At 35.8% G+C, this 22,747-nt stretch overlaps 7 protein-coding genes across 8 annotated transcripts in view; 3 read left to right on the top strand and 4 right to left on the bottom strand.

Annotated features, from left to right (window-relative positions):
• Nucleotides 2,540-5,797, top strand: LOC104739074 (SEC14 cytosolic factor-like). Its single transcript, XM_010459321.1, has 7 exons — nucleotides 2,540-2,888; nucleotides 3,007-3,124; nucleotides 3,658-3,746; nucleotides 3,846-3,892; nucleotides 3,977-4,065; nucleotides 4,710-4,843; nucleotides 4,998-5,797. The coding sequence occupies exons 1-7, from the start codon at nucleotides 2,769-2,771 to the stop codon at nucleotides 5,664-5,666; spliced, it is 1,266 nt and encodes a 421-aa protein (XP_010457623.1). The 5' UTR covers nucleotides 2,540-2,768; the 3' UTR covers nucleotides 5,667-5,797.
• Nucleotides 7,851-10,733, bottom strand: LOC104739072 (vacuole membrane protein KMS2-like). Its single transcript, XM_010459320.2, has 8 exons — nucleotides 10,414-10,733; nucleotides 9,925-10,136; nucleotides 9,535-9,613; nucleotides 9,150-9,437; nucleotides 8,796-8,944; nucleotides 8,573-8,689; nucleotides 8,299-8,478; nucleotides 7,851-8,202 (listed from the first exon to the last, which is right to left on the bottom strand). The coding sequence occupies exons 1-8, from the start codon at nucleotides 10,457-10,459 to the stop codon at nucleotides 8,023-8,025; spliced, it is 1,251 nt and encodes a 416-aa protein (XP_010457622.1). The 5' UTR covers nucleotides 10,460-10,733; the 3' UTR covers nucleotides 7,851-8,022.
• LOC104739071 (ubiquitin-like modifier-activating enzyme 5) lies at nucleotides 11,058-14,607 on the top strand. 2 transcript variants are annotated; one of them, XM_010459319.2, is made up of 14 exons: nucleotides 11,058-11,288; nucleotides 11,545-11,613; nucleotides 11,725-11,838; nucleotides 11,941-12,069; nucleotides 12,155-12,223; nucleotides 12,516-12,668; nucleotides 12,844-12,880; nucleotides 12,967-13,049; nucleotides 13,227-13,301; nucleotides 13,437-13,511; nucleotides 13,632-13,718; nucleotides 13,825-13,943; nucleotides 14,027-14,079; nucleotides 14,170-14,607. In XM_010459319.2, exons 1-14 carry the CDS (start codon nucleotides 11,208-11,210, stop codon nucleotides 14,316-14,318), a joined length of 1,293 nt encoding a protein of 430 aa, XP_010457621.1. In that variant the 5' UTR covers nucleotides 11,058-11,207; the 3' UTR covers nucleotides 14,319-14,607. The 2 variants fall into 2 exon arrangements, with proteins under 2 accessions (XP_010457621.1, XP_010457620.1); XM_010459318.2 differs by having other exon boundaries at nucleotides 11,061-11,288; nucleotides 14,164-14,607.
• Nucleotides 14,871-15,653, top strand: LOC109128912 (cysteine-rich and transmembrane domain-containing protein A-like). The gene is made up of 3 exons (XM_019236216.1): nucleotides 14,871-15,020; nucleotides 15,118-15,250; nucleotides 15,388-15,653. Exons 1-3 carry the CDS (start codon nucleotides 14,990-14,992, stop codon nucleotides 15,431-15,433), a joined length of 210 nt encoding a protein of 69 aa, XP_019091761.1. The 5' UTR covers nucleotides 14,871-14,989; the 3' UTR covers nucleotides 15,434-15,653.
• Nucleotides 15,428-16,412, bottom strand: LOC104739069. The gene has a single exon (XM_010459316.2). It carries the CDS (start codon nucleotides 16,311-16,313, stop codon nucleotides 15,957-15,959), a length of 357 nt encoding a protein of 118 aa, XP_010457618.2. The 5' UTR covers nucleotides 16,314-16,412; the 3' UTR covers nucleotides 15,428-15,956.
• LOC104739070 (restin homolog) lies at nucleotides 16,565-21,223 on the bottom strand. Its single transcript, XM_010459317.2, has 7 exons — nucleotides 21,101-21,223; nucleotides 19,999-20,079; nucleotides 17,842-19,659; nucleotides 17,517-17,747; nucleotides 17,294-17,428; nucleotides 17,005-17,157; nucleotides 16,565-16,902 (listed from the first exon to the last, which is right to left on the bottom strand). Exons 2-7 carry the CDS (start codon nucleotides 20,041-20,043, stop codon nucleotides 16,657-16,659), a joined length of 2,628 nt encoding a protein of 875 aa, XP_010457619.1. The 5' UTR covers nucleotides 20,044-20,079; nucleotides 21,101-21,223; the 3' UTR covers nucleotides 16,565-16,656.
• LOC104739068 (probable pectinesterase 8) overlaps nucleotides 21,269-22,747 on the bottom strand; it is an 8,713-nt gene continuing 7,234 nt past the window's right edge. The window contains exons 3-5 of the mRNA XM_010459315.2: nucleotides 22,105-22,311; nucleotides 21,757-22,016; nucleotides 21,269-21,638 (exon numbers count right to left, since the gene is read on the bottom strand). Coding sequence (XP_010457617.1) covers nucleotides 21,482-21,638; nucleotides 21,757-22,016; nucleotides 22,105-22,311 — 624 coding nt within the window. The 3' untranslated portion in view covers nucleotides 21,269-21,481. The remainder of the gene's footprint in view (nucleotides 21,639-21,756; nucleotides 22,017-22,104; nucleotides 22,312-22,747) is intronic.

Raw genomic sequence — 22,747 nt, 5'->3', positions numbered from 1 at the left:
CACACCACCAATGGTTGTAGAAGCAGGCACATTGGTGACCCCAATCTCACAAGATTCCCTTGTATGCTTTATCGATGGATCTTGGCATACGGAGGTGGATAGGAGTGGACACGGCTGGATTGCGTCTATCGGTGATAGAATCATGCACATGGGACTAAAAGGATCGCGTAGAAGCCTATCTCCTTTACATGCATAGCTAGACACCCTTGTTTGGGCTATAGAGTGCTTATTGGCCTTAAACTTGGATAGGGTTCTTTTTGCTACGGATTGCTCAGATCTCCTAACGATGACATCTAATATTGAAGATTGGCCGACCTTTTCATCAGGATTGAAGAACTTCTCTCATTTCAGAAATAGATTTGCTAGTTTTAGTATTAGATTTGTTCCTCGTGAGGCTAATTTCCATGCTGATAAACTTGCGAAATGTGCAAGAGCACGAGGTGTTTGTTTTTCCCATGTAAGCTCGTCGGTACCTAATTGGCTCTCTCTCGAAGAGAGTCAGCTCCGATAACTTAATATATGAAGTTTGCTTGTCAAAAAAAGAAATTTACACTGGTCTAATGATCGCGCTACCCCTATTCACAAAAACAACAACCAAATTTTCAAACTTAGACTGTCAATTGTCTACCTGTTCTACCTAGCTAGTTCATTGTCAAATATATCACAACTTTTTCAAAACAAAGTTTTAGTGAGATCATATAAATTTGAACGTTTTACTAGAGCTATATATATTTAATACATTGATGGTATCTTCATAAGATCGAAGGAGAACAATACGTAATAAGTTGATTTCTATGGTGTTTAAATTTCGAATCTGATCTAAAGCAAAAGGTTAATGATCTGTATATATAGTACTACAACCAATGATATGATCTAGTTGTAACTCTTAAACTATTAACTCACAAATGTACGTTGAAATGTCGTGATTATGGTCGGGTTTCAAGATTATTAGTTTTATTTTTCTTATATTATCACAGCTTATCACAGCTTTATAAAAAAGGAAAAAATTAATGGTTTATTGTAATAAAGAATGAAAAACCAAGTCGTCTTGTTTAGTGGTAAAGGAAGACAAGTTCCGCTACCTGGGTTCTCGTAATATTAACCATGGAGTTTCAAAATTTAACATGATTTTTCTGGAGATTAATCTTGAAAAAAAAAAAAGTTATCAAAAATCATAACCAACCCTATTACTAATTGGAGCTTTGCAGCTTACTTTAAAGGGGTTATTAATGAACTTTAATTGGTCCGATGCTTGCTTTTTGCTTCTTTTGTCGTTGTTTGTTGTATTCTTTAGAAGTGGTAAAGCAATCGCATTTAATATCTTTAAGACTACATATTTAGTCAATTGTAATGTTAAATACTCCGGTCCGGTATTTACTACCCCCGGGGACAAAAGGGCTGTGAATTAAATCCGATACGTAGCACGAGAGATCATCTGCCCAATCAACCTATTTATTGACCCTTTCATGTTTCCTCTTTCAAAGTCTGTCACGTATATGTTATGTATACAGCTTGTGTCTGCATGTGTGTAATTAAGATATATCAAAGGGAAAATATTTTGTTCGTTTCTTCCCGTTTTTTAGACAATGAGATGCTTTTGTTTTAAAATTTAATTACATCTATATACCATGCTATTTTAACGTAAATGGTATTCTTTCGTATGGGAATAACGTGTATCTGAAACAAAATTAAACGTAAGATACAATGTTGTTATTTCACACCCAACGAAAAAAAACGCTTAGTATTATAGAAACCACAAGAAACAAATTCGACTAGTTCTGATTTGACATGCTTTGTTTTAAAATCCAAGAGTAATACGTTTGTTGTAAACTTGAATTAGATGTTTGATTATAAAAATAATAGTTTGTTTGTTGTAGTAGACGTCAAAATATGAAAAAATAATATGTTCGTTGTACCAGCAGCAGCTGCTAAAATAGCTAATAAGATTCATAATATTCAAAAGAGATAAAAAGAGAGCAAGAGAGAGATTGATGTGATCAAAATTAGTGCTTTAAAAAACTATTGAAAGTTCAACGAGTTTTAATTATAAAGTCGAATCCTTGTAATAATTTCTGTTCCAACGGGCAAAGCTGCCTCTCTATGTTCTTAGTATAACACTTGACGCCGTTTGACCTTTTTTTCCTTTTCCTTTTATATGTTTATTTCATTTATTTTTTTAAAAATATATATTTACGAGAAAATAAGATTTTTTAATTAATTGAAAACATCTGATTATGACAAAATTTAAATTTCCGTAATGATAAATTTTTCAAGAGTAGTGTAACCTTATTTATTATTTAATATATATATTATATCAATAATATTTTCCAACTCTTTATTATTCGTTTTTTTTTTGAGTCGGATCATTTACTGTTGAGAAAAGATAAAACTTAAAAATTGCTAGTTTGATTAGTATAAATAAAATAATGTCGGCATGACGACCTTTTTGACCTGGACATATGTGCTTTGCGTAGTCTTAACGGCGTCAGCTGCCGTTATCTCATTCCCAAAATATATACAAGGGGGGAATCTCTTTCTCTCTCTCTGTGTATCCCTCACCATTGAATTAATCACACTTCACATTTTTTTCAAAATCTCTTTTTCCCTCTCTCTCTCTCTTTCTTTCTTTCTATCTCACTTTCTCGCTTGAATAACAAGCTTGGTATATTTGTTACAACGGCCTGATTAAGCAATCTCTTTTGTTTTTTTACACAATAAAAAGAAGTAACAAAGGGAAACATCTTTGGCGTGTTTTGATATCTCGAAAAATGGGGAAAAAAGAGATGAAGGATCCTCATCATTCATCAGCTGCAGCAGTAGAGAACGACGACAAAGTCGAAGCTGTTCTTCATCTCCTTCGTAAACATTCTCCTCTCACTCTTAAACAGGTTTGGTTTTTTTTACACACTAATTAATTAATATATAGCTCAGTAATTATTTGTTACATGTTTTCAAGAAATAACATGTCGTTGGGAACTTAATTGGATTGTTAACAAAATATTGCAGGAGAAGTTCTGTAACAGAGCTTGTGTTGGTAGATTCTTGAGAATTAAAGGAGACAATGTGAAGAAAGCAGCTAAACACCTAAGGTCTTGCCTTTCATGGAGATCTTCTCTTGGCATCGGTACTCTCTCTCTCTCCCTCTCTACTCTATATTTGTTTTTGTATATAAGTTTTGGACGTATATGTATATGGATAAACGTATATTTGCAGTCTTTCCATACGGAACACGCGTACGTTACATCTTTAGAGGTAGACAGCTTTATTTTGTAAAACGGTCTAACATTTTTAAAATAATGAAAACGAGAGGATGAAAACATAAAGCTTAAAGTAAGCATGTAGTGTGTTGTGTGTGTGTATAGATAATAGATTTGGTTAGCTAGTAGTAGTGGTTATTGTATTTTTTTTTTTCTAGTGTAGTCAGTGTTAGTGTAATTTTAGAAGAAGAAAAAAAACAGACGTTTCGTTGCTTGCTTTTTCTTGGGTTTTGATGTGTCCCATGTTTGAACATCGAGCGTTAAAGTGAATATCCACTCATTATGACACCCACTTATTTTTAACCTCTTCTATTTAATTTTTCAAGATTCTGTTTTTCCTTTTTCCTTTTTTCAATTTTTTTTTGTTTTATCTTTATTAATATATATGTAATAATTACAGAGAGCTTGATCGCCGACGAGTTCACGGCGGAGCTTGCTGAAGGTCTTGCCTACGTCGCTGGTCTTGATGACGAGTGCAGACCCGTTTTGGTAACTTAATAATATATGTTTCTCACTTTTGACGAACTTGTTATTTAATTCATTTCATAAACAAAAACCTAATTGAATACCTAAATTATCACCTCTTAGGTTTTCCGCATTAAACAAGATTATCAGAAGCTACATACGCAGAAACAGTAAGTATAAATTATCTATATCATATTTTAAAACATCAAAACGTTGTCACAAACTTAATTTATACTTCCTTTTAATTTTCGTAGGTTGACTCGTTTGGTAGTATTTACATTAGAGGTGGCTATCTCAACCATGTCCAGAAACGTCGAACAATTTGTCATCCTTTTCGATGCTAGTAAGTTCTCTCCCTCTCTCTCTCTCGTTTTCCATGTTTAATAGGAAAAAAGGTTTCAAAATAAAGGTAAAAAAAAAAAGTGAAATAAAAGATTCAAAAAATGGTAACTATTTGACTTTGTCTTCTTTATCCTCAATGGAAATATTGTCACGGTTAACGAAGGAGGAGGTATTGGTTTAAAATTTTGAAAGAATTTTAATGACTTTAAAAGTTAGGTAAAATATGTTGTTATTCAATCAAGACTTTTAAAAACTCTTAAAAAANCTCCGGCAGGAAAGTGGGAGAGGTAACGATCAGAAAAAGTCCGTAGTGTCCCTGTAGAGTCACGGTCACACTCTCAATTATTGAGGTTATTTTTGGCATTTACTTATGTTCCAGTTGCAGCAGTACTTGCTTCTCCACTACTCTCTGATTTGTACTCTTTAGCTTTTCATTAAATGTTCCTCTTTTGATCCTCTGCTACTCCTCAGTACACCTTCCTTTTTATCTTTTTTTTTTTAAAGCTACAACATTTGTTTTCATATGCATTTTTCTAAAAATATTGTCAACTGTAGTCTTTTATAAGTTTATAACCAACATATTTTATTTATTCGTTACACTCATAAACGATTCGCTAATGTTTCTTTCATGTTTTGAAACCGCAGGCTTCTTCAAATCAGCATCAGCTTTCATGAACATACTTGTGACTACACTCAAAATAGTCGCAGAGTATTATCCTTGTCGCCTTTACAAAACCTTTGTCATCGATCCTCCTTCTCTTTTCTCTTACCTTTGGAAGGTACGTAACCTATTCACATTGATTGATACACAATTCGAATGTAGTTATGCTTATTAAGTCAAAGTGTTAGTTCACCTATCTAAAACGTAACTTGATATACTATATATTTATCAAGTTTAAGTCAAAGATACTAATCGTCTATGGTCACGTGTAGGGTATACGCACATTCGTTGATCTTTCAACGGCCACGATGATAGTATCGATGCAAGATTTCCAAGACTCGTTTGACTACGACGACTTCTCGTCATCTTACCCATCACGAGTCTCCTCCCTCCGATTCGACACGTCATCACTCAAATCAACGGACAAGATCGGTTCTTGCGCATCCTCTAGGTTCGCTTTCACCGTATCTCGCGACGGTCTCGACACGGTCAAACCGTGGTGCCTCACGTTGACCGACACGTCATCATCCAAACTAGGACACAACACGAGCGCGTACATCTCACCTCTCAACGCGCGTTCTTTCTCATTCGCGTCGCCGGCGGCTAGGAGCGAGCCCTTCGGTGGTCCGAGGAGGAGCTTCTTCGCTTCAACGCCGATGCCAGCTAGGACCACCGATCGTCACTCCATCGGAACACTGCGTGACCCGCGGATACCACGACCGTCGTTCTTCCAGTCTCCGGCGGTTTTCTTCCGGCGAGAATCACACGTCAGCAAAAGTGAGAAGCCTAGAGATACGTTCGTTCAGTTCCTCAAGTTTTATCGTAGACCGTACGATGAGATGACTTATAGGTCAAAGATGAGGCCACCACTCGGTGGACTCGTCTCCATTGTTTCAACTCAGATCAGACGCCGCCACGTGTCTTTATCTCAACGGTTCTAATTCATCAAAACACACTATCCAAATCCACCTATTCAAAAGTAGTATATAACTTTTGCCGTGATTGTTTTTTTTTACTTATTGTTGTTTTCAATCATCTTTATTTTAGTTCTTCAAGTGTATTTTCCTAATAATTTTTATCAATTGTTTATTTATCTATGGCTTGATTTCATTTTTTCAGTTATTATCTAAGTTGTCCAAATAAAAAAATTCGTACCGTTTAAATTTTGAATGATTTGTGTCAAGGTTATTATTGTTATTATTCGAACTTTAAACATTTTATGTAGCTTTGTAATAGATGATGATTTGTATTAATTATTACACATGGGCACATTTCGGGATAAGCATGCCCCCAAAAAAATAAAAGTCTTCGCTTNTTTTTTTTTTTTTTTTTTCAATCATCTTTTATTTTAGTTCTTCAAGTGTATTTTTCTAATAATATTTATCAATTGTTTATTTTATCAGCATTTTTCTATATGGCTTCGATTTCATTTTTTTCAGTTATTATCTAAGTTGTCCAAAGTAAAAATTTCGTGCCGTTTGAATTTTGAATGCTTTGTGTCAAGGTTATTATTATTATTCGATCTTTAAACATTTTTGTAGCTTTGTAATAGATGATGATTTGTATTAATTATTACATGGGCACATTTCGGGATAAGCATGCCCCAAAAAAATTAAAGTCTTCGCTTTGGGTAAATCTTAATTTGAAAAGTAAAAAAAAAGAGAAGACAACGTGGTCGTGACGGAGAAAGACTCATTGGGAGAATTCAAATGAGAACATGCGATGTTGCTGTTGTTTCTTTATTTGTTAGAGGAGATTACAAGTACCTCTCTACATGTGACCCCATTATTTCCTAATCATAAAAATATAAAGCAAACCGTTGACAAAACAGTTGTTGGCGCAATAGAAAGAAGTGGAAATTTTAAAACTTCTTATAGTAGTTAAAAAACGGAAAGACAGTGTAAAACAGTAAACTTTTCTTCATTTCAAGTTTTCTAATGCATTCACTCGCCTACTTCGTTATACATAGTCAGGCGTACGTGCTACGTAGTTCAATTGATGAGGATATGAGAAAGCTTTGAGCTATGTAATTTTAATATAATAGGGATATGTAAACATATACAACCTTTGTCAAAATAGTTTTCGTTATGCATTCGTGTTGGATATTGCATTTGAGTTTAATTAGGCACTAGCAAAAAAGACGACATACATAAGGGGTTATAGATTTGACATTACTTTATTCAACTAGTTTATATGATAGGAATATGTGTCAATTCTATAACATTGGTTGAAAAGGTTAGGGTGCAGTGGACTTTTTTTTCTGTTGTGTAGTGGTTGTGTCTATATGAAGATTGTTGTATTATAATATATAAGGTTTCTTGTTGTAAACAAAACTATAGTATTAATCTCAGTAGGACATACTTTATATATTGCATAGAAATGAGTAAATATGTCTTGGAGCAATTGTCGCCATTGCATCAAGGTTTATACAAAAATCACATTTCTGAAGTGAGATGCGTAACTTGAGTTTAGGCATTTTCTCCTTGGAAGTTTGTTGATGAAATTTATCCAAGTATACTTAAGTTTTTCAAAAAAGTTATACTATTAAATTGGCCTTTTCTTTGCATAATTTTCGGAGTCTTTTATTTATTTTGTTTTAACTGTTGAGATTTGTGTCTTCTTGCATGGGAAAAATACTTTAAAGACAGACGAACAGTTTATTTAACTCTCTCTCGACTTTTATTCTTTGTCAGTTTCTGCAGTAATGAGTTCTCATTTGTCCCTTTCGTTTGTTTTTCTTTTTTGCGGTAAGCTCCAAAATTGATTTCGTCTTTTAAACTAAACCATACTCTATATTTTTGAAGTTAATTTATACAGGATTTAGCTTGTGGGACAAACCCTTAAAAAAAAATTCTGACATACATTACAATATCATTGGTCAAACGTTGATTTCTTTCAATGACCGTGTCTACGAACTATAATTGTTGGGTTTTGGATCTTAAATGAACTAGAGAAACTTGGACTGCAAGTATACCTTACGAACATTAAATGATGACTTTTATTGAGCCCCTACGTTTCTTCTTGATTTAGCATGCACCCACAAAGAGGAAATTTTTATACATCCGTGGAAAATATTTTCTGAAGAAAACTAGAAATTTTAAGTCCATAACCTTTGAAGAAGGTACTAAAGTGAAAAACTAATTAGAATTTCCTTTCAACCTTTAATATGTTTTCTTCTTTGTGGACTCGTATCTTTTGTTCTCAGATAAGAAGAAACACAATCGTATGGTTTCTATGAAAGAAAAAAAAGAAAGAAAGAAACCGAAGTTAATTAGAAAAGATAGATAAAGTTATGGACTACTTAGATCCCTTTGAGCTCAGCGACGACTTGTTAGTCAAAGCATGTAGTTCTTCTTCTTGTTGCTTCTTGAGGTATCTCTGTGCAGTTGAAGTCACAATCTGGCCGAAGAAATTCAAAAGCATCAGCCACACAACTCCATTCCACACCGATGCAAAAGAAAGATCCCATTTCTTGACCTGAACCAAGAAAACAATCATTCGAAATCATCAAAAGTTTCAGAACAATGCAAAACGGTAATGGCCCAAGTAAAGTGAAATAAAAAAATATGTTACATTGATGTCAGAAGTTACTGGAGGCGAAGCAACCAAGTACTTGTCTTTCATTAAGCGGAGTTTCGTAGTGAGCTCAGGCAATGCAGAAGCAAAACCGGGGACAAAGCTCAGAATATATATCAGCTCATTCTCTACCCAGTCAAGAAGCTGATTATTGCAGACAGATATGATGAAAACCGTCTGCAAAAGATTTTATTTTGACTCTTGAGATCAAACTTGAAGAATGAGAACGAAAGTGAATAAAAACATTGTATTATGGAAACGCTCACAAAACCTGTATATGTGTCTTGATGATCGCCTTTCCAATCAATGTTGCAAGGAAAAACTCCCAAAACGGCTTGTCGAATTGTCCACACATGATTCCAGCAAGGTCGAATAATGGGTTAGGAACCTGAAATTTAAGGCGGAATGTAAATGTTATAAGGGACAAGAGAGAGATGCACAAAAGGTCTCTGCAAGAAGCATTGGATTTTTCAGCAGACTCATCTAAAACGTACCGAAGCAAGAATCAGAATCGTGAAGAAGTTGAGGTATTGTGAATGTGACAATAGCCAGCCTTTGATCTGATTTACGCGTTTAGCAATGAATCCGTTATCTTCACCAGAACATGTCTCCAATTCTTCCATTTTGCCACCGGAAAGACTTGCTGTATAGAGTCAGAGCATTAGTCAACTGTTTGCATCTCTTGTTGATGTATCAGAATTTAACTCAACACCTCTAAAACCCTTTAATTCAATCCCATTAAGATAAAGCTAAAGAAGCTTCTGAAACTGGGCCTCAAAGAAGATACGTTAACACTAAACCACAACAATTGAGTTGTCAATAAGAAGGTGGGAAGAGTGAATTTTCACCTGCCCTGGAGATAAAGTAAGGAGGAAGTTCTCCCAACGCTGTTCCTAAACCCCAGAGTATGGCTTCTATTTGAACCTGAGGCAGTATGCTGCTAAGAGGAACTCCTGAAGAAAAGACTGGGGAGCCGAACTCGTGGCAAGGTTTATCAAGCCATGAAGGACTTCTCTTCAACTGAATTGTGTCATATATAGCACTTTTTAAATCGACTCGTCCACACTGCATTGCTTTTATGGTAAACAAAGCAATATGGGGACCCAAATAAAGAACAAATGTATGCAAACCAGATCCTGGAATCATCAATAATGAGAAAAGAGAAGTATGTTAGGCATTTGATAGAAACTATCAAAAAAGGATTAATCGGAAATAGGTAAAACATATTCTTACCAAGACCAATAGATGAAGCAACACCTAAAAAAATCCACCATAGTCCAAAGCTGATGTACTTAGACATTTCTTCAAGGTGCTGCAGGTGGGGGAAATTATGAGATATTACCATTTTCTTCATGTCAGTAAACAAAATAAGATGATACACTAAGAATGAAACAGATATATATATTGACCATCAACTCATGAATTTCGGTATGGCTCATATCCCCAATTTCAATAGCAGTAGATATAAGCGGCAGTTCTAGGAAGCTTTTGGAGATTTATAAAAAAGACTCGCTTATCACAACGCAAAGGTTATCTCACGAGACACATTTCCATATCTCCTTGTTACTTATTTACTAGTTAAAGCTACAGAGAGAGAGAGAGAGGCAGTCTCAATCTGTTTACCTTGACGTGAGGGCCATCTAGGGTCACAAGCAAAGCTGCAAAGGCCACAAAAACGCTACTAAAAAGTATAAGCGAGCCAACATTTGCAAGAAGGTAGGAGGTTGATCTTCTAACATATAGCAAAACAGCAACAACAAAGAAAGTCAAGGTTTTGAATGGCTGTGAGGTCAATGTAAGTTTCTCAAGATCCTGTTGATGCTTTTCACGCAAACCTGCAACAACCCCAATATAGCTAGCTATTAGTCTCCTAGTAACACCCAGATTCTAAAAAAATTAAAACAAAACACGAGTTTTGCTCATGAATCAATCAAAGACCGATAAAAATTTCTATAATAATCATATCAATAGGGTAATCATCTAAGAGAAGCGTACACAAAAAAAGCACAATGTATGCATCGATTAGAGACGTTTCAATGTCGCAATTACAAACCCTAAAAGTTTCAAAATTTAGGAAACGAAAACAAAAATAAAGAAGAAGGAGGCACGCACCTGAGATCTCAGGAACTTTAGAAAGGGTACGTTTTTCAGAACCCATCTTCCTTTCGCATGCTACGGAATCAATTAAAAACCTGCTGTAAATGTGATTTTCCGGTGCAACTTGGTCGATCGAGTGAAGAAAGAAACTGGTGTCTGATTCTAGGAGAAGATGTGTCTGTCCGAACAGAACAGAGATAGATAATCAGATTGGTGAGGAGGAGATGAGCATTGGGTCTGAAGATTTTGAATGGATTGTGAATGGATCCATCAATGTCGATCTCATAAAATAAAAGCTTCTCTTCTCCTCTCCTATGTTTAAGGTATGCGACCAAACCAAAAAAAAAATCAGGTTCCCGTTTTGTTGGGTGTGAATGATGATGATGTGTCGCATTCTCTTGGTTCCCGAGTGGGAAATCTCGGTTTACCGGTTATTTTATAAACCGGTTTCTTAACCAAACACGCTCGTGTTGTTGTCCTATTACTTAAATCTTTGTTGGTTTTCGTATTGAACCAGATTGGAGAGGCGGAGACACTAAATAAATGGGCTAAGGCTTCAGGCCCAGTTTGTCCTACAATTTTTTAAAAACAGATCGGATAATTATTTATTATTTTTTTTTATATTCCTATCTTCTTATCTCAGTCAACCCTTAATTCTTTCTTTCTTTTTTTTTTCTTCTTCTTTTCTAAGTCATTAAAAACGTTTTAGGCAGTGAAACCAAAACACTATTGCGGAGTCTTGTCTCTTCCAGATAAGCATCGCAGATTTAGATTTCTCTCATATCGTCCTAAAAGAGAGCTGCTGAACAATGGAGGTCGAATTCAAAGCACTGCTCGATGATCTTGATGTGCTCGAGAAATCTCTCTCGGATCCGGCTCCGATTCACAAGGTATTTTTTGGGTTTTTATTTGATTAAAATCTTGTGAATTTTAGATTGAAATTTTCTCGAATTCATGGATCTTCCTTATTCGAAAGGACTGAATTTTCACATGCATTGGTGTTTACGACTTATCTTTGAATTGATCTGGCTCTTGGGAATTTCGCTGATCCTTCCTTGCTCTGCTTATTGTTAAATGTCAAAGCGTTAGTCTTTGTTGCATTGCTTAAGAATCACTTACCAAGATTTGTCTTTTTTGGATTTGCAGCTCCGATCCCATGTTGAAAATCTAGCCACTTTGTCTAAATGTAATCCTCACAGGCGTTCCAAAGTCAAGGTCTTTCATTATTATTCTGTACTCACTAATTCTTCTGATTTAGCACATGGTAGACTATATAGTCTTCTGTAAAACGTATCTGATTTCAAGGGGGAAACCCTCTGTTTGCAGGAATTAAGCTCGGAGGTGGTAGATAGTAATCCTTACAGTAGGCTTATGGCACTTCAGCGGATGGGTATTGTGGAAAACTATGAGAGAATTAGAGAGTTTTCAGTCGCTATTGTTGTCTGTGTTTCTCTCCCTTTTTTGTCTTTCTATTCTTCTGCTATGCTACAACTAAGTTTGTGCGTTCATTAATCCTATATACATGGATTTTTTCGTTGACAGGGAATTGGTGGCGTTGGAAGTGTTGCGGCTGAGATGCTTACCAGATGTGGTATTGGTCGTCTTTTGTTGTATGACTATGACACCGTCGAACTAGCTAACATGAACAGACTCTTTTTTCGACCTGATCAGGTACTCTTTTCTCATTGAGATTTCGGTTATCTCTATTTATCCAGTTAGTATTGTTTCTGATCTTTGGATAATTGTGACTGTGTAGGTTGGTATGACAAAGACTGATGCTGCTGTCCAGACCCTTGCAGAAATAAACCCTGACGTTGTACTTGAAGTAAGTTTTTTTTACTTGATGAGATTAAAAAGTTTTGGTACTAGTTTAATGGCCATTTACATCACAGTTACTGAAAACTAAACAGTTTATGTTAGTGGCCAAACGGGTGGGTTCGATTTAGAGTCATTACGTATTAAGTGGGTCTGTGGTGTATTATGTATGTATGTATCCTTAGGCTCTTTCTGGGTTATTTATTCTTTCTATTGTTTACTGCAGAAAATTATTAGTTTCACGGGAACCTACAGGATTCTTGACTCATTAATGTATGCTATTTCTATTTCTCTTCTTCTAGAGTTTCACAATGAACATAACAACAGTGCAAGGCTTTGAAACCTTCACGTCGAGCTTGACGAACAAGTCATTTTGTCCTAGCAAGGAAGGTAGCGGTGTGGATCTTGTTTTGAGTTGTGTCGATAACTATGAAGCAAGGATGGCTGTCAACCAGGTAGCGGTTACTTCTTTTTTCGAAAAAGGCCTTTTTTTACAAATCCCACATAGTTCTTACATCACCATTGAGCATTTCGATCTTACATTCAACATGTTTCAATTATTTATTGAATGGAAAATGTATAAAAGGTTCTAGATTGGCTCTGATTTGGGTTTATTCTATTGATATATAGGCCTGCAATGAGTTACGTCAGACATGGATGGAGTCAGGTAAATAGTCGAAAAAGCTAACAATTATATGTAGTTCTTATTTTCATATGTCTTTGGGCTAACAAAGAAGGTGATATTCTGTGCAGGTGTATCCGAAGATGCTGTTTCAGGTCACATACAGCTCTTGGTTCCCGGAGAAACTGCTTGTTTTGCTTGTGCACCTCCCCTGGTATGTTTTTCCTTCTTATATCACTCTTACAACTCTAACCTATCATACCTTGCCTCAATGCTTGAGGAATGTATCAGTAGAATATGGGTGAATTTAAGGATTCTGTGATCCAGGGTATCGTTGTTAATACTACATTTGCATTTCCCCTAAATAATCTCTTTATTATTTCTGTGGTAGGTCGTGGCATCTGGAATTGATGAACGGACACTTAAGCGGGAAGGGGTCTGTGCTGCATCTCTGCCAACTACTATGGTAATTTTATACCACCTTACAATACGGTTGAACAAAATTTGGCTATGCTGAGTATTTATCACATTTGTTGATAATGCCTTTGTTTATTGAAGCTCTGTTTACGTTCTAAGACTCTTGTTTTGGTTGTCAATTCAGGGTGTTGTTGCAGGGCTTTTGGTTCAAAACTCTCTTAAGTTCTTACTAAATTTTGGTGAAGTTTCTCCATACTTGGTAAAAGGATTTGCTTCCTGTAGCTCTCCTCATATTTAACACTTTATGGTTTATCACAGAATCATTATTATTTGAATCAGTTAAAGGTTACTAATCTATGCCTGTTACTTGATCCCACAGGGTTACAATTCACTGAAGGATTTTTTCCCAACCATGAAAATGAGACCAAATCCACAATGCTCGAATGTAGCTTGTCTAGAGCGGCAGGTAACTCGAGTAAATGCAACTTCAAAACTATCTCAGCTCGTCTTTGTTTTGCTCCTTCGTTTCCAGGCATGTTCTAGTGAAATAAAATGAAATCCCAAAAATGCAGAAAGAATACATGCTTGCGAAACCAGAAAGGGACGCTGCTGCTAAAGCTAAGATGGAAGCCGATGCATCCATAGCTATCGATGAAGGTCCACTCCATGATGATAATGAGTGGAACATAAGGTAACAACTCAGTGAAGTTAGTTAGTTAAAAAATCAAAATTTGCAACAAGAAAGCTGATGTGTATCTCTTGTCTTTTTATAAGTGTTGTGGACGATGAAAATGAGAAGGATGCTACAAAAGCTGCCTCAAGTTCAGGTAAAATTCAACCTGTAATGTGAAAATGTATCAAATGAAAGTCTTCTTCTGACGGTCATCTAAATTGGTTTTGTGTTATGTTAGGTATAGATACATTGCCTGAAGGGCTTACTCGGGAGCTTCCAGATGCAGATGAGTATGAGAAAGAAATAGCCATAGCCTCAGGGTCAGGAGAAACAGAGGAGGAAGATGACCTTGAAGATCTGAAGAAACAGCTGGAAGCTCTTAATGCTGCTTGAGTCTTCTTTGTATGGGGAGAGAAATAGTCGTTTAGCAAATATATACGTGGAAGAGGCTGCAAACGCAATTGTGTAAGCAAAGAAAAGAGTAAGGTTGATAAATCGGATCTCATGGACTTTTTGGATGATCATTTCTCCCTTTTAGTTTTTTATTGGTTGTCAAAGAAGACTTATACAATTTTGCAGATGTTACATCATGGTTTGATTTGTAATCGTAGACTGAGGCTTCAAATCTAGAATGTTACTCGTGATGGATTTCCATAGTTGTCTTCTTTGTTACTCTAGTTAACTTCCGAAGACTTTGACCACTTTCGTTTAATGACGTTTCCTCGCAAAAATTTCAACAAAAACCAGGTCTCGACCGTGTGAGACGTGTCGACATATCCTAAACAAAGCTTTTCGTCTGGAATTATCCTAAACAAGCTTTGACAATGACTCATTAATTAATTATTATAGTATAAAATTTATACTTTATAATAATTTGGAATATATTCTGGGGACGTAACCATTAATGTTTTCAATCCTCCACGCGGTCTTTTATAAACCGACCTTCTTTATCGCTCTCTCTATATATTTACATTGACACGCATTTGCACAAATATATTCAAAGCACAGCCATACACAGCATCGTTTACCTTTATATCAAAGTTCTTTTCACTAATCTTTCCAAAATGAGCCAGTACGATCAAAACTATTCTGCAGGTAAGAAATAATATAGATTCCTCTGTTTTTTTTTTTTTTTTTTGTCTTTAATCATTTTCGTTATTTGTAAACTCTATTTGTATATTATCGAACGTAGGAGCTAACCCACCGCCACCGGTTTCAACTGCATCACCACCGATTGGTTACCCGACCAACGACCCGAGTCATGGTTCGGCGGCTCCGGCTAAAGTGGAAACCAAGTCTAAGGGTGACGGATTCTTTAAAGGCTGGTAAGTCATTATCATGAAATTAATTACATATATGCAACTTTACTTTATCTTCAACATGATTTATCCTTAATGGCTCGATATACTAAAATCCAAATAGCTTATTTCTTATTACTAATTTTTGGAATTTTTGTTTGTAGTCTTGCAGCCATGTGTTGCTGTTGTGCCCTTGACATCTGCTTCTGAGCTATTTGGAATTTCTTTTTATTACGACGAGTTGTGACTTGTGTGTGGATCTGATGTGAATTATTCTCTCCAGCCTTGTAGTATAAAATTCGCTATTATTTGTTTATTATTTTTCTTGTAATAATACTCTGGGTTCGAACATATTATGGTTTGTATATATTTGGATCTCTAGTATACAACTTGCTCTTGGATTTGTATTAATTGCTCTAATTTCACAGAATTGCGCGTTTTTTTTATATATATATATATATAATTTGTGCAATTAATAACGACAGAATTAAGTATTTCACAGAAGAATTAACTATTATTACATATTAGAATTCAAAAGAGAAAATCAGAAATTGTTGGTAGAGAGAAAAAAAAAAGGAAAAACATAGTCTTTACTTTTCTTTCAAGACACAAAACCCTCTCCTGCCTTTGTATTTGGTTTTCAAGTCTCACCGTCGCTTTCTCGTCTCCGTAGTAGCAATTGGTTATTGGGATTCGGTTTCCTCTGAACCGGCATGGTTAAGCTTGACAGGTTTCACTTAACCCTAACTTCGACCATCAACTTGAAAACTCCTGTGAATTTTAGCTCAAACCGTTGTGTCATATCACAAACGTACAAAATCAAGTCATTGAGCAAGTCCTGAGCCTTGGATGCATCTATCCCAGCATCATCGACAAATAATTCGTAGAGTAGTACTTTCTCGTAACAATCTTCGTCGTCCAAAACGAATTCATCGAGCGAGGATGAGAAGAACATCTCCAACGGAGGAGATCCTTGGCGGAGAACCTTGACCTCAGCATCGACAACGAAATCTTCACCTTCTGGTTGGTATTTTATATAATGGTCGAGTTTCTTCTCCACTTCAAAGGAGGGAGTGTTATGATCCGCCATGGTTAGTTTTAGAAATCAAGTGAGATCGTGTCGTCCACTGTCTATATATAACCAAAACTTTAGCCCTAATCCAAATTGGTTTCTCTTTTTTTCCTTTTTCGACTTGCCTATGTTATGTAAATATGTAACTTCACTTTTTTCCTTTTCTTTTAAGTTTCCCTTTTTCCTTTTTACTTTAACAATTCAATTTAATCAGATTTTTGCAACATTTGGGGCTTGCTTGGCAAATAAGAAATAAAAGGATGGGTAATAAATAAATAAAAAAGCCTTAAACCCAGAGATAATCAAGAATCAAACAAAGCGCCTCCCATGTTCTACTAGACACAATCACACCATGAAGAATTCAATACTTTTTCCCAAGAATGATACCTATAATGACAGACACAATAGCCACTCCAAGAACAATCTTTAATGTCATGATGAGATGCGATGTTTCAGCTTTCTGAATCATAACGTGCCCTGAAGAAGAAGAAGGAGAAGGAGAAGCATCTAAGGTCTTCTTGCTCTTACGTTGATTTGGAGTTGAGACGGATAAGTCAATGTCTCGAGATTTCACTTCTACTTCCTCTTTCCCAGCAGACTCAGTTTCCTGCAAGTTTGGTTTCGACATAAACAGAGCATTTTGTCGATATTTGTATAGTAAAAGACACATGTGGTTCACAGAAACGCTGTTATGTATATATTGTCTGACCTTAGATTTAGTATATGCAACCTGCAGTTTCTGTTCAAGGTCTTTGACCATCGATTCGAGATGAACGATCATAGATTTTTTAGCATCAAGCTCCTCTTGTGATTTCTTTAAAGTATATTCCAACTCTGAATGCTTCTGAGCAACCACTTCTTTCTGAATCCACCACAAAATAAAAATCAGAACTCAAGAATATACCAAGCATAATTTGCTTTTTTAGCAGCAGACGCAAGAGCTTGAAAATTCTAAACGGTTTCTGAAGTTAGAAGAAGCAAAAGAAAGATGCATCAACCTGTTCAGATATGAGAGTGTGAGAAGCTTGAAGCTCTTTATGTAGCTGAACTGCTTGCTCGTCCAGCACATCTCGGTCACTCGCATTTTGTTCATGTTCCTGCAATTTTGAGGTCAGTTCTGCAACTTTTTCGACCTGATGACAGAACCACCAAGAAACAGCATTATCAATCTGTGAGCAGAGTTTTCAATATATTATAGCATAAGTGTAACCTCCTTATTACCTTTTCTTTCAACTGAGCTTCGACTTCTTTCAATTGTATTTCTACTTTTTCATAGTTTGACTCCAACACCAACTTTTCAGCAGCCACGGCACTAAGCTTCCCGATTTCGGATACCATAGCCTCTGATTTAGACTTGTCTTCTTGGAGTTTTCCTTGAAGCTTTATGAGCTCATTCTTTGTGCTTTGATATATCTCATTGAATTGTTTATTCTTTTCTTCAAGGGAAGAGATCTACAACAGAACAAAATGTCATTTTCTTCATATGATATATCAGATGGTTTATTAATACTTAAAACATTTAGTTTTTAATAATGTATATGTCTACCTCTGATTGTAATCTTTCTCCTTCAGAAGTAAGCTGTTTTGTAAGATCTTCTACAGCTGTCTGAAGCTCTTTGACTGTTTGATCTTTCTCAGCCTCTAAAGCAGAGAGCTTTGCCTGAAAACCGCCTGTCTCTGACCCATGATTTGCTAGTTTCTGGTTCAGATTCATATTCACTTCGGCCAACTCTCCATTTACTTTCTCAAGCTCTTGTATTGTAGATTCGAGAGTCTTGAGTTTCAAGAGAGCCTCTTCTAGCTCAACTCTTCTTGTATCAGCAACTCCAGATGCTTCAAGAATCTGCCTTTTGTGCTCCTCGATTAGGTTTTCATGGGATTTCAACTTTGTACTCAAGTCTTTAACTTCTGTGTCTCTCTGATTAAACTTTTCATTCGCAGTTTCCTTCTCAGATTCCACATATCCCTGAAGTTCTTGAATCTTGATCTTGAGCTGGTTGTTTGTATCTGCTAGTAATTCATTCTCTGCAAACGACTGATCGATTTCTTCTTTCAAAGAGAGCGATATACCAGATGCTTCAGCTAGTTTCCCTTCATATAATCTTATTCTCTCTTCAAGATCTTTCGATTTCTCAGTCAAGGCCTTGGCCTCTGTGTCTCTGCTACTGAAATCCTCCATCGCCTTTTGGATTTTAAGCTCTGAGTGTTTATGCAAAGCTTCAAGCTCTTTGCTTCTTGTGGTAGCTTCATCCATCTCTCTTGCTTGCTTATCAAGTCTCTTTTCTGCAGATTTCAGCTTCTGTGTCACAGCCATAAGATTTTCTGACAGTTCACTCTCTTTCTCCACTGCAACGCTTAGAGCAGCTTCAAGACTAGAGTTTTGCGCTTGCAATGCCTCCAAGTCTTTTAATTTTTCCTCTAGTTTTGACTGAGATGTTTGGAACAGACCTTGTAGTTCAACGCTGCGTTGAGTACTCACATTTCCAATATCTTCATGCTCTGCACCTTTCTGCAAAGCAATTCTCAAATCTTCTTCAAGCTCAGAGACTCTTGCCGCTGATTGGTTCAGACAAGTTTCCAGTTTAATAACATTTTCTTGGTATTCTTTTATCTGACTAGTTGACTTATTTCCTTCCTCTTCAGCCACTACCAAAGCAGATTTTAGTTCAGATACTTCCTCAAGAGATTTCAATTTCAGCTCAAGAACAGAGTTTTGGGACAGAGCTTGAGACAGAAGAGCATCTGTTTTGGAGAACGTTTCATCTGAAATCTTCAGTTTCTCTTCAACTTCTTTAAATTTATCTGCCTCTACAGCAGAAAATCTTAGCCTTTCCTCCAACTCTATCATCTTCTTTCTCGAGTTCTCAACCTCAAGGCCTAACCCATCAAAAGCTTCCTTAACTTCAGTCAGTTCCTTATGTTTAACATCATGTAACTGCAAAGCATCTTCCAAAGACTTCAACTGTGAGCTATGTCTTGCTTCCCCTTCAGAAATTTGCTCTTGCAACTTCTTTTTAACCACTTCATGCTCTTCATGCTTCTTCTCTGTTTCATCTAATCTCCCTTTCGTAGATAAAAGCTCGACTTTCAAAAGTGTGTTTTCAGATTCATACCGTTTCAGTTCCCCTGTTACTTTTTCCAATTCAAGCTCCAGTTCTTTCGTCTTTTCTTGCGATTCATGTAGTTCTCTTTGTGAATCGTTCGAGCTTCCTTCAATTGAAACCTGTTTCTGTGCTTTCTCGTCATCACCATACTTTGCGTTGATCCCTTCTTTCTCAACTTTTATAAACTCACCATCAAATGATGTATCTTCCTCTTCTTTCTCCATAACACGATCTTCCTTTGTCACTTGTTCATTCACGACCTGTGTAATAAATAAATCATCACAATACTTAACCTTCTCCAAGAATTAATATTATTATTTTTTGATAGTTTCTATCCTACTTAAAGCTATGTAAGAAAAACTAAAATCTTCCTTTGCCATATCTTTAATCCTACTTAAAAGTCAATGATATAAAACACAATTTTCCTTGAGTTACTAGTTTGAAGCTAACTTTTATTTGAATCTTTAATATTTAGATTATTGGAAGATTAGACAATTAGTTGATCCAAATTCTTTGATATATGTTCATCGGAGAAAGGAAAAAAATGATCAAAACTTTAGCATAAGTTTCATCTAGTTAAAAGGAAAGAAGATCATTACCTTGACTAGAGGGACCTCGGAACTCACTGTTGTTGCTTCTTCCATAACTATAATTTTAAGCAGCTCCAATTATTTTGTGTTCTGCAACCGATGAAAAATTAAGGCTTAAGTTGGTGGTAAAGAGTATATTTTTTTATGTATATGCAGAAATGTCACACGTTAAAGTCTCAATAATCTTGTGTTTTGTTTCTTGCATCAACAAGAAACATGATCAAGTTCAGTTGAACATTCCAACCGCAACGATTCCATTTTTTAAAGAGAGAAAAAAAAGAAAGAGCTAGCTTGCAAGAAAGAGAAACCAATTCCCCCAGAGATTATATAAAATAACAAACAAGATAAGATATTAATCTATTATAAACAGGATATTCAATGGTGGATTTTTATTATTGCCAACAACATTCTCTAAAATATTTTTCAAAAAAAAAAAAAAAAAAGGGCGAAATCCAAGTATATCGCAGGAGTTTCAAACACCTTCATGATCATACAAATTAAAAAATGTGACCAAAATCCAAGCAGAAGTTGTAACCAAATATGATCATACAAATTAAAATGATATCAATCATTACATCCTTTACCAAAAAGAAAAAGAAAAAGAAGCTATGTCTGTGTCAAATGACATTGACGACGCAATGTTCAAAATTTAATGTACCATTTCGGGGAAAAAGGATAGCAACTGAGCAACGTATTAGCACAAGATAGCGAATGTATTTGATATATTTACGGTGAATAATGAATTTATGGTGCCAATAAATGCCAACCAAACTAGATTTTATATCAAAGATTTACCACAACCAAATAATAAGGAAAACTAATCGATCGGCGATCGGAATAATCAAAGATGATTGATCAAAGAATTTGAGTTTCTCAAAGATCCTTCAAATGTATACTAATATAAACACAAAAACAGAAGAGAGACTTTTGAGTTTGAAAACTAACTAGTACTTGCAAAGATGATCGGTTGAAATCTGAAGTCGGAATTATCACGATCTTCTACAATTTAAAGTTCAAATTACCAAGAAAAAAAGAAAAAAAACAGAGACAACTTGAAAACAAATTACAAAAATACAATGGCAAGATCATAATAAGAGGTAGATATGCTTACTTGAAAGATGCTGAATCTAATGTACTAATCTGTTTTTTTTTTGTTCTTCCGGATATTATCTAGGTAGATTTCATATTTTTCGGAGATGTGAACACCAAAATTCAAGAAAAGAAGAAGATGAAGAGATGTAATTGGGGAGAGAGACAGTACGTCTTCTTTTCTTTAAAAGAGTGGAGAACGAGTGGGTCTCTTTTTCTATTTTATTTGAAACACAATGAATTACCTAAATTCCCATTATGCCCCTTCTTTTATTCATATGGTTCACACTGCTGACAAGTTTTACTAGGGCGTGTTTAGTAATTAAAGTAGTTCATCAAACGCCTTTTGTCTCTCATTACTGCACTCAAAAGTACTTGAAGATTAATCTTTCATCTATTGATTTTAAAGGTCGGAAAACTGTAACCACTGATCTCCATCGATATAAGAAGTGTTAATGAAGAGAGCCACTTGTGTCTCATTAAGCTTCTGAACATACGGTGCCCTCTTTGACATATCAGCTCCTGTACCCGAACAATTGTACTCTCCATAGAATATAGTCCTAAACAAAACAAACGATATGTCACTTATATAAATTAATCAACCCTTGCTTAATTAACAAAAAAAAAAAAAAAAAAAAAAAAAAAAAAACCGATTTTTTTGAGTTTTTGTACACTTACGCGTCCCTGGAGGGATCGTTGAAGTTGTTCCAGCCTTCGGATGCGATAACATCGGTCATGGTAGTGGAAACGAAGACTACACGTGAGTAAGGCCTCCATGCACGACCTAGCCACACGTGACCAGTGCCACCGATCGAGCAGTTGACGAATGAGAAGCCACTGTTCTCGTCCTTGGAGTTACGACCGTTTGCAGTCACGGCTCCGTTGACCGCCTTTGACCCTGGGCTCACTTGGTTCGCCATTGATATTATTCGACAGTCCTACGCTTGTCACCAATCGAAAACCTAATTAATAAACCGGTATAATTAAACCAGAAACACAAATATAGTAAACCGTAAATATACAGACCTGGTATAGAGATTTAGCGTTGCCGAAGATGAAATCGATGGAGCCTTGAATGTAGCAATCCTTGAAGTAATGACGACCTCTATCGTCATGAAGAGTGTCTTGAGCTCCGAAGAAACCGCATCCCACAAACGCCGATTCATCTCCGGCGATTCTTATTGCCACCGCCTGAGCTCCTACGTCTCCTGGCTTTGGTATCGGCGCCACGTTCTATCACACAAACGTTATTTTAATTTTGATACTAGGTTTACCTAATCCGGTTTAACCAAAAAGGAAGCGTACGTACCAACATAACCGGGTAAAAAATATAATAATAAAGCGATTTGGTTTCCATAGCTAGTTTACTTTATTCGGATAAATCGTATCCAAACCGAACAAAAGCTGAGAGATAAAATACCAAACCGAATATTATACCACTATATTTGTGTAAATACTTCAAACAAATTAAAGCTACAGTATATCGTTTCTAAGAAATCGAAATCAAAACCGAAACAATTGATCACCGGTTTATATTTATCCTTAATGGTTAATAAAACGAACAAATCCGAACCGCAAAATCGGATTATGCATCTATCTCTTATATAAAATGGAATCAAGGGTGTTTTCTGCAACGTTATGTTCAGTTTAGTTGAATTAAGAGTACATA

Source organism: Camelina sativa, chromosome 14 (genome assembly GCF_000633955.1).
Source record: "Camelina sativa cultivar DH55 chromosome 14, Cs, whole genome shotgun sequence".
Classification (NCBI taxonomy): domain Eukaryota; kingdom Viridiplantae; phylum Streptophyta; class Magnoliopsida; order Brassicales; family Brassicaceae; genus Camelina; species Camelina sativa.
The sequence above is the reverse complement of the archived record's forward strand: the minus strand, read 5'-3'. Positions and strand labels throughout refer to the sequence as shown.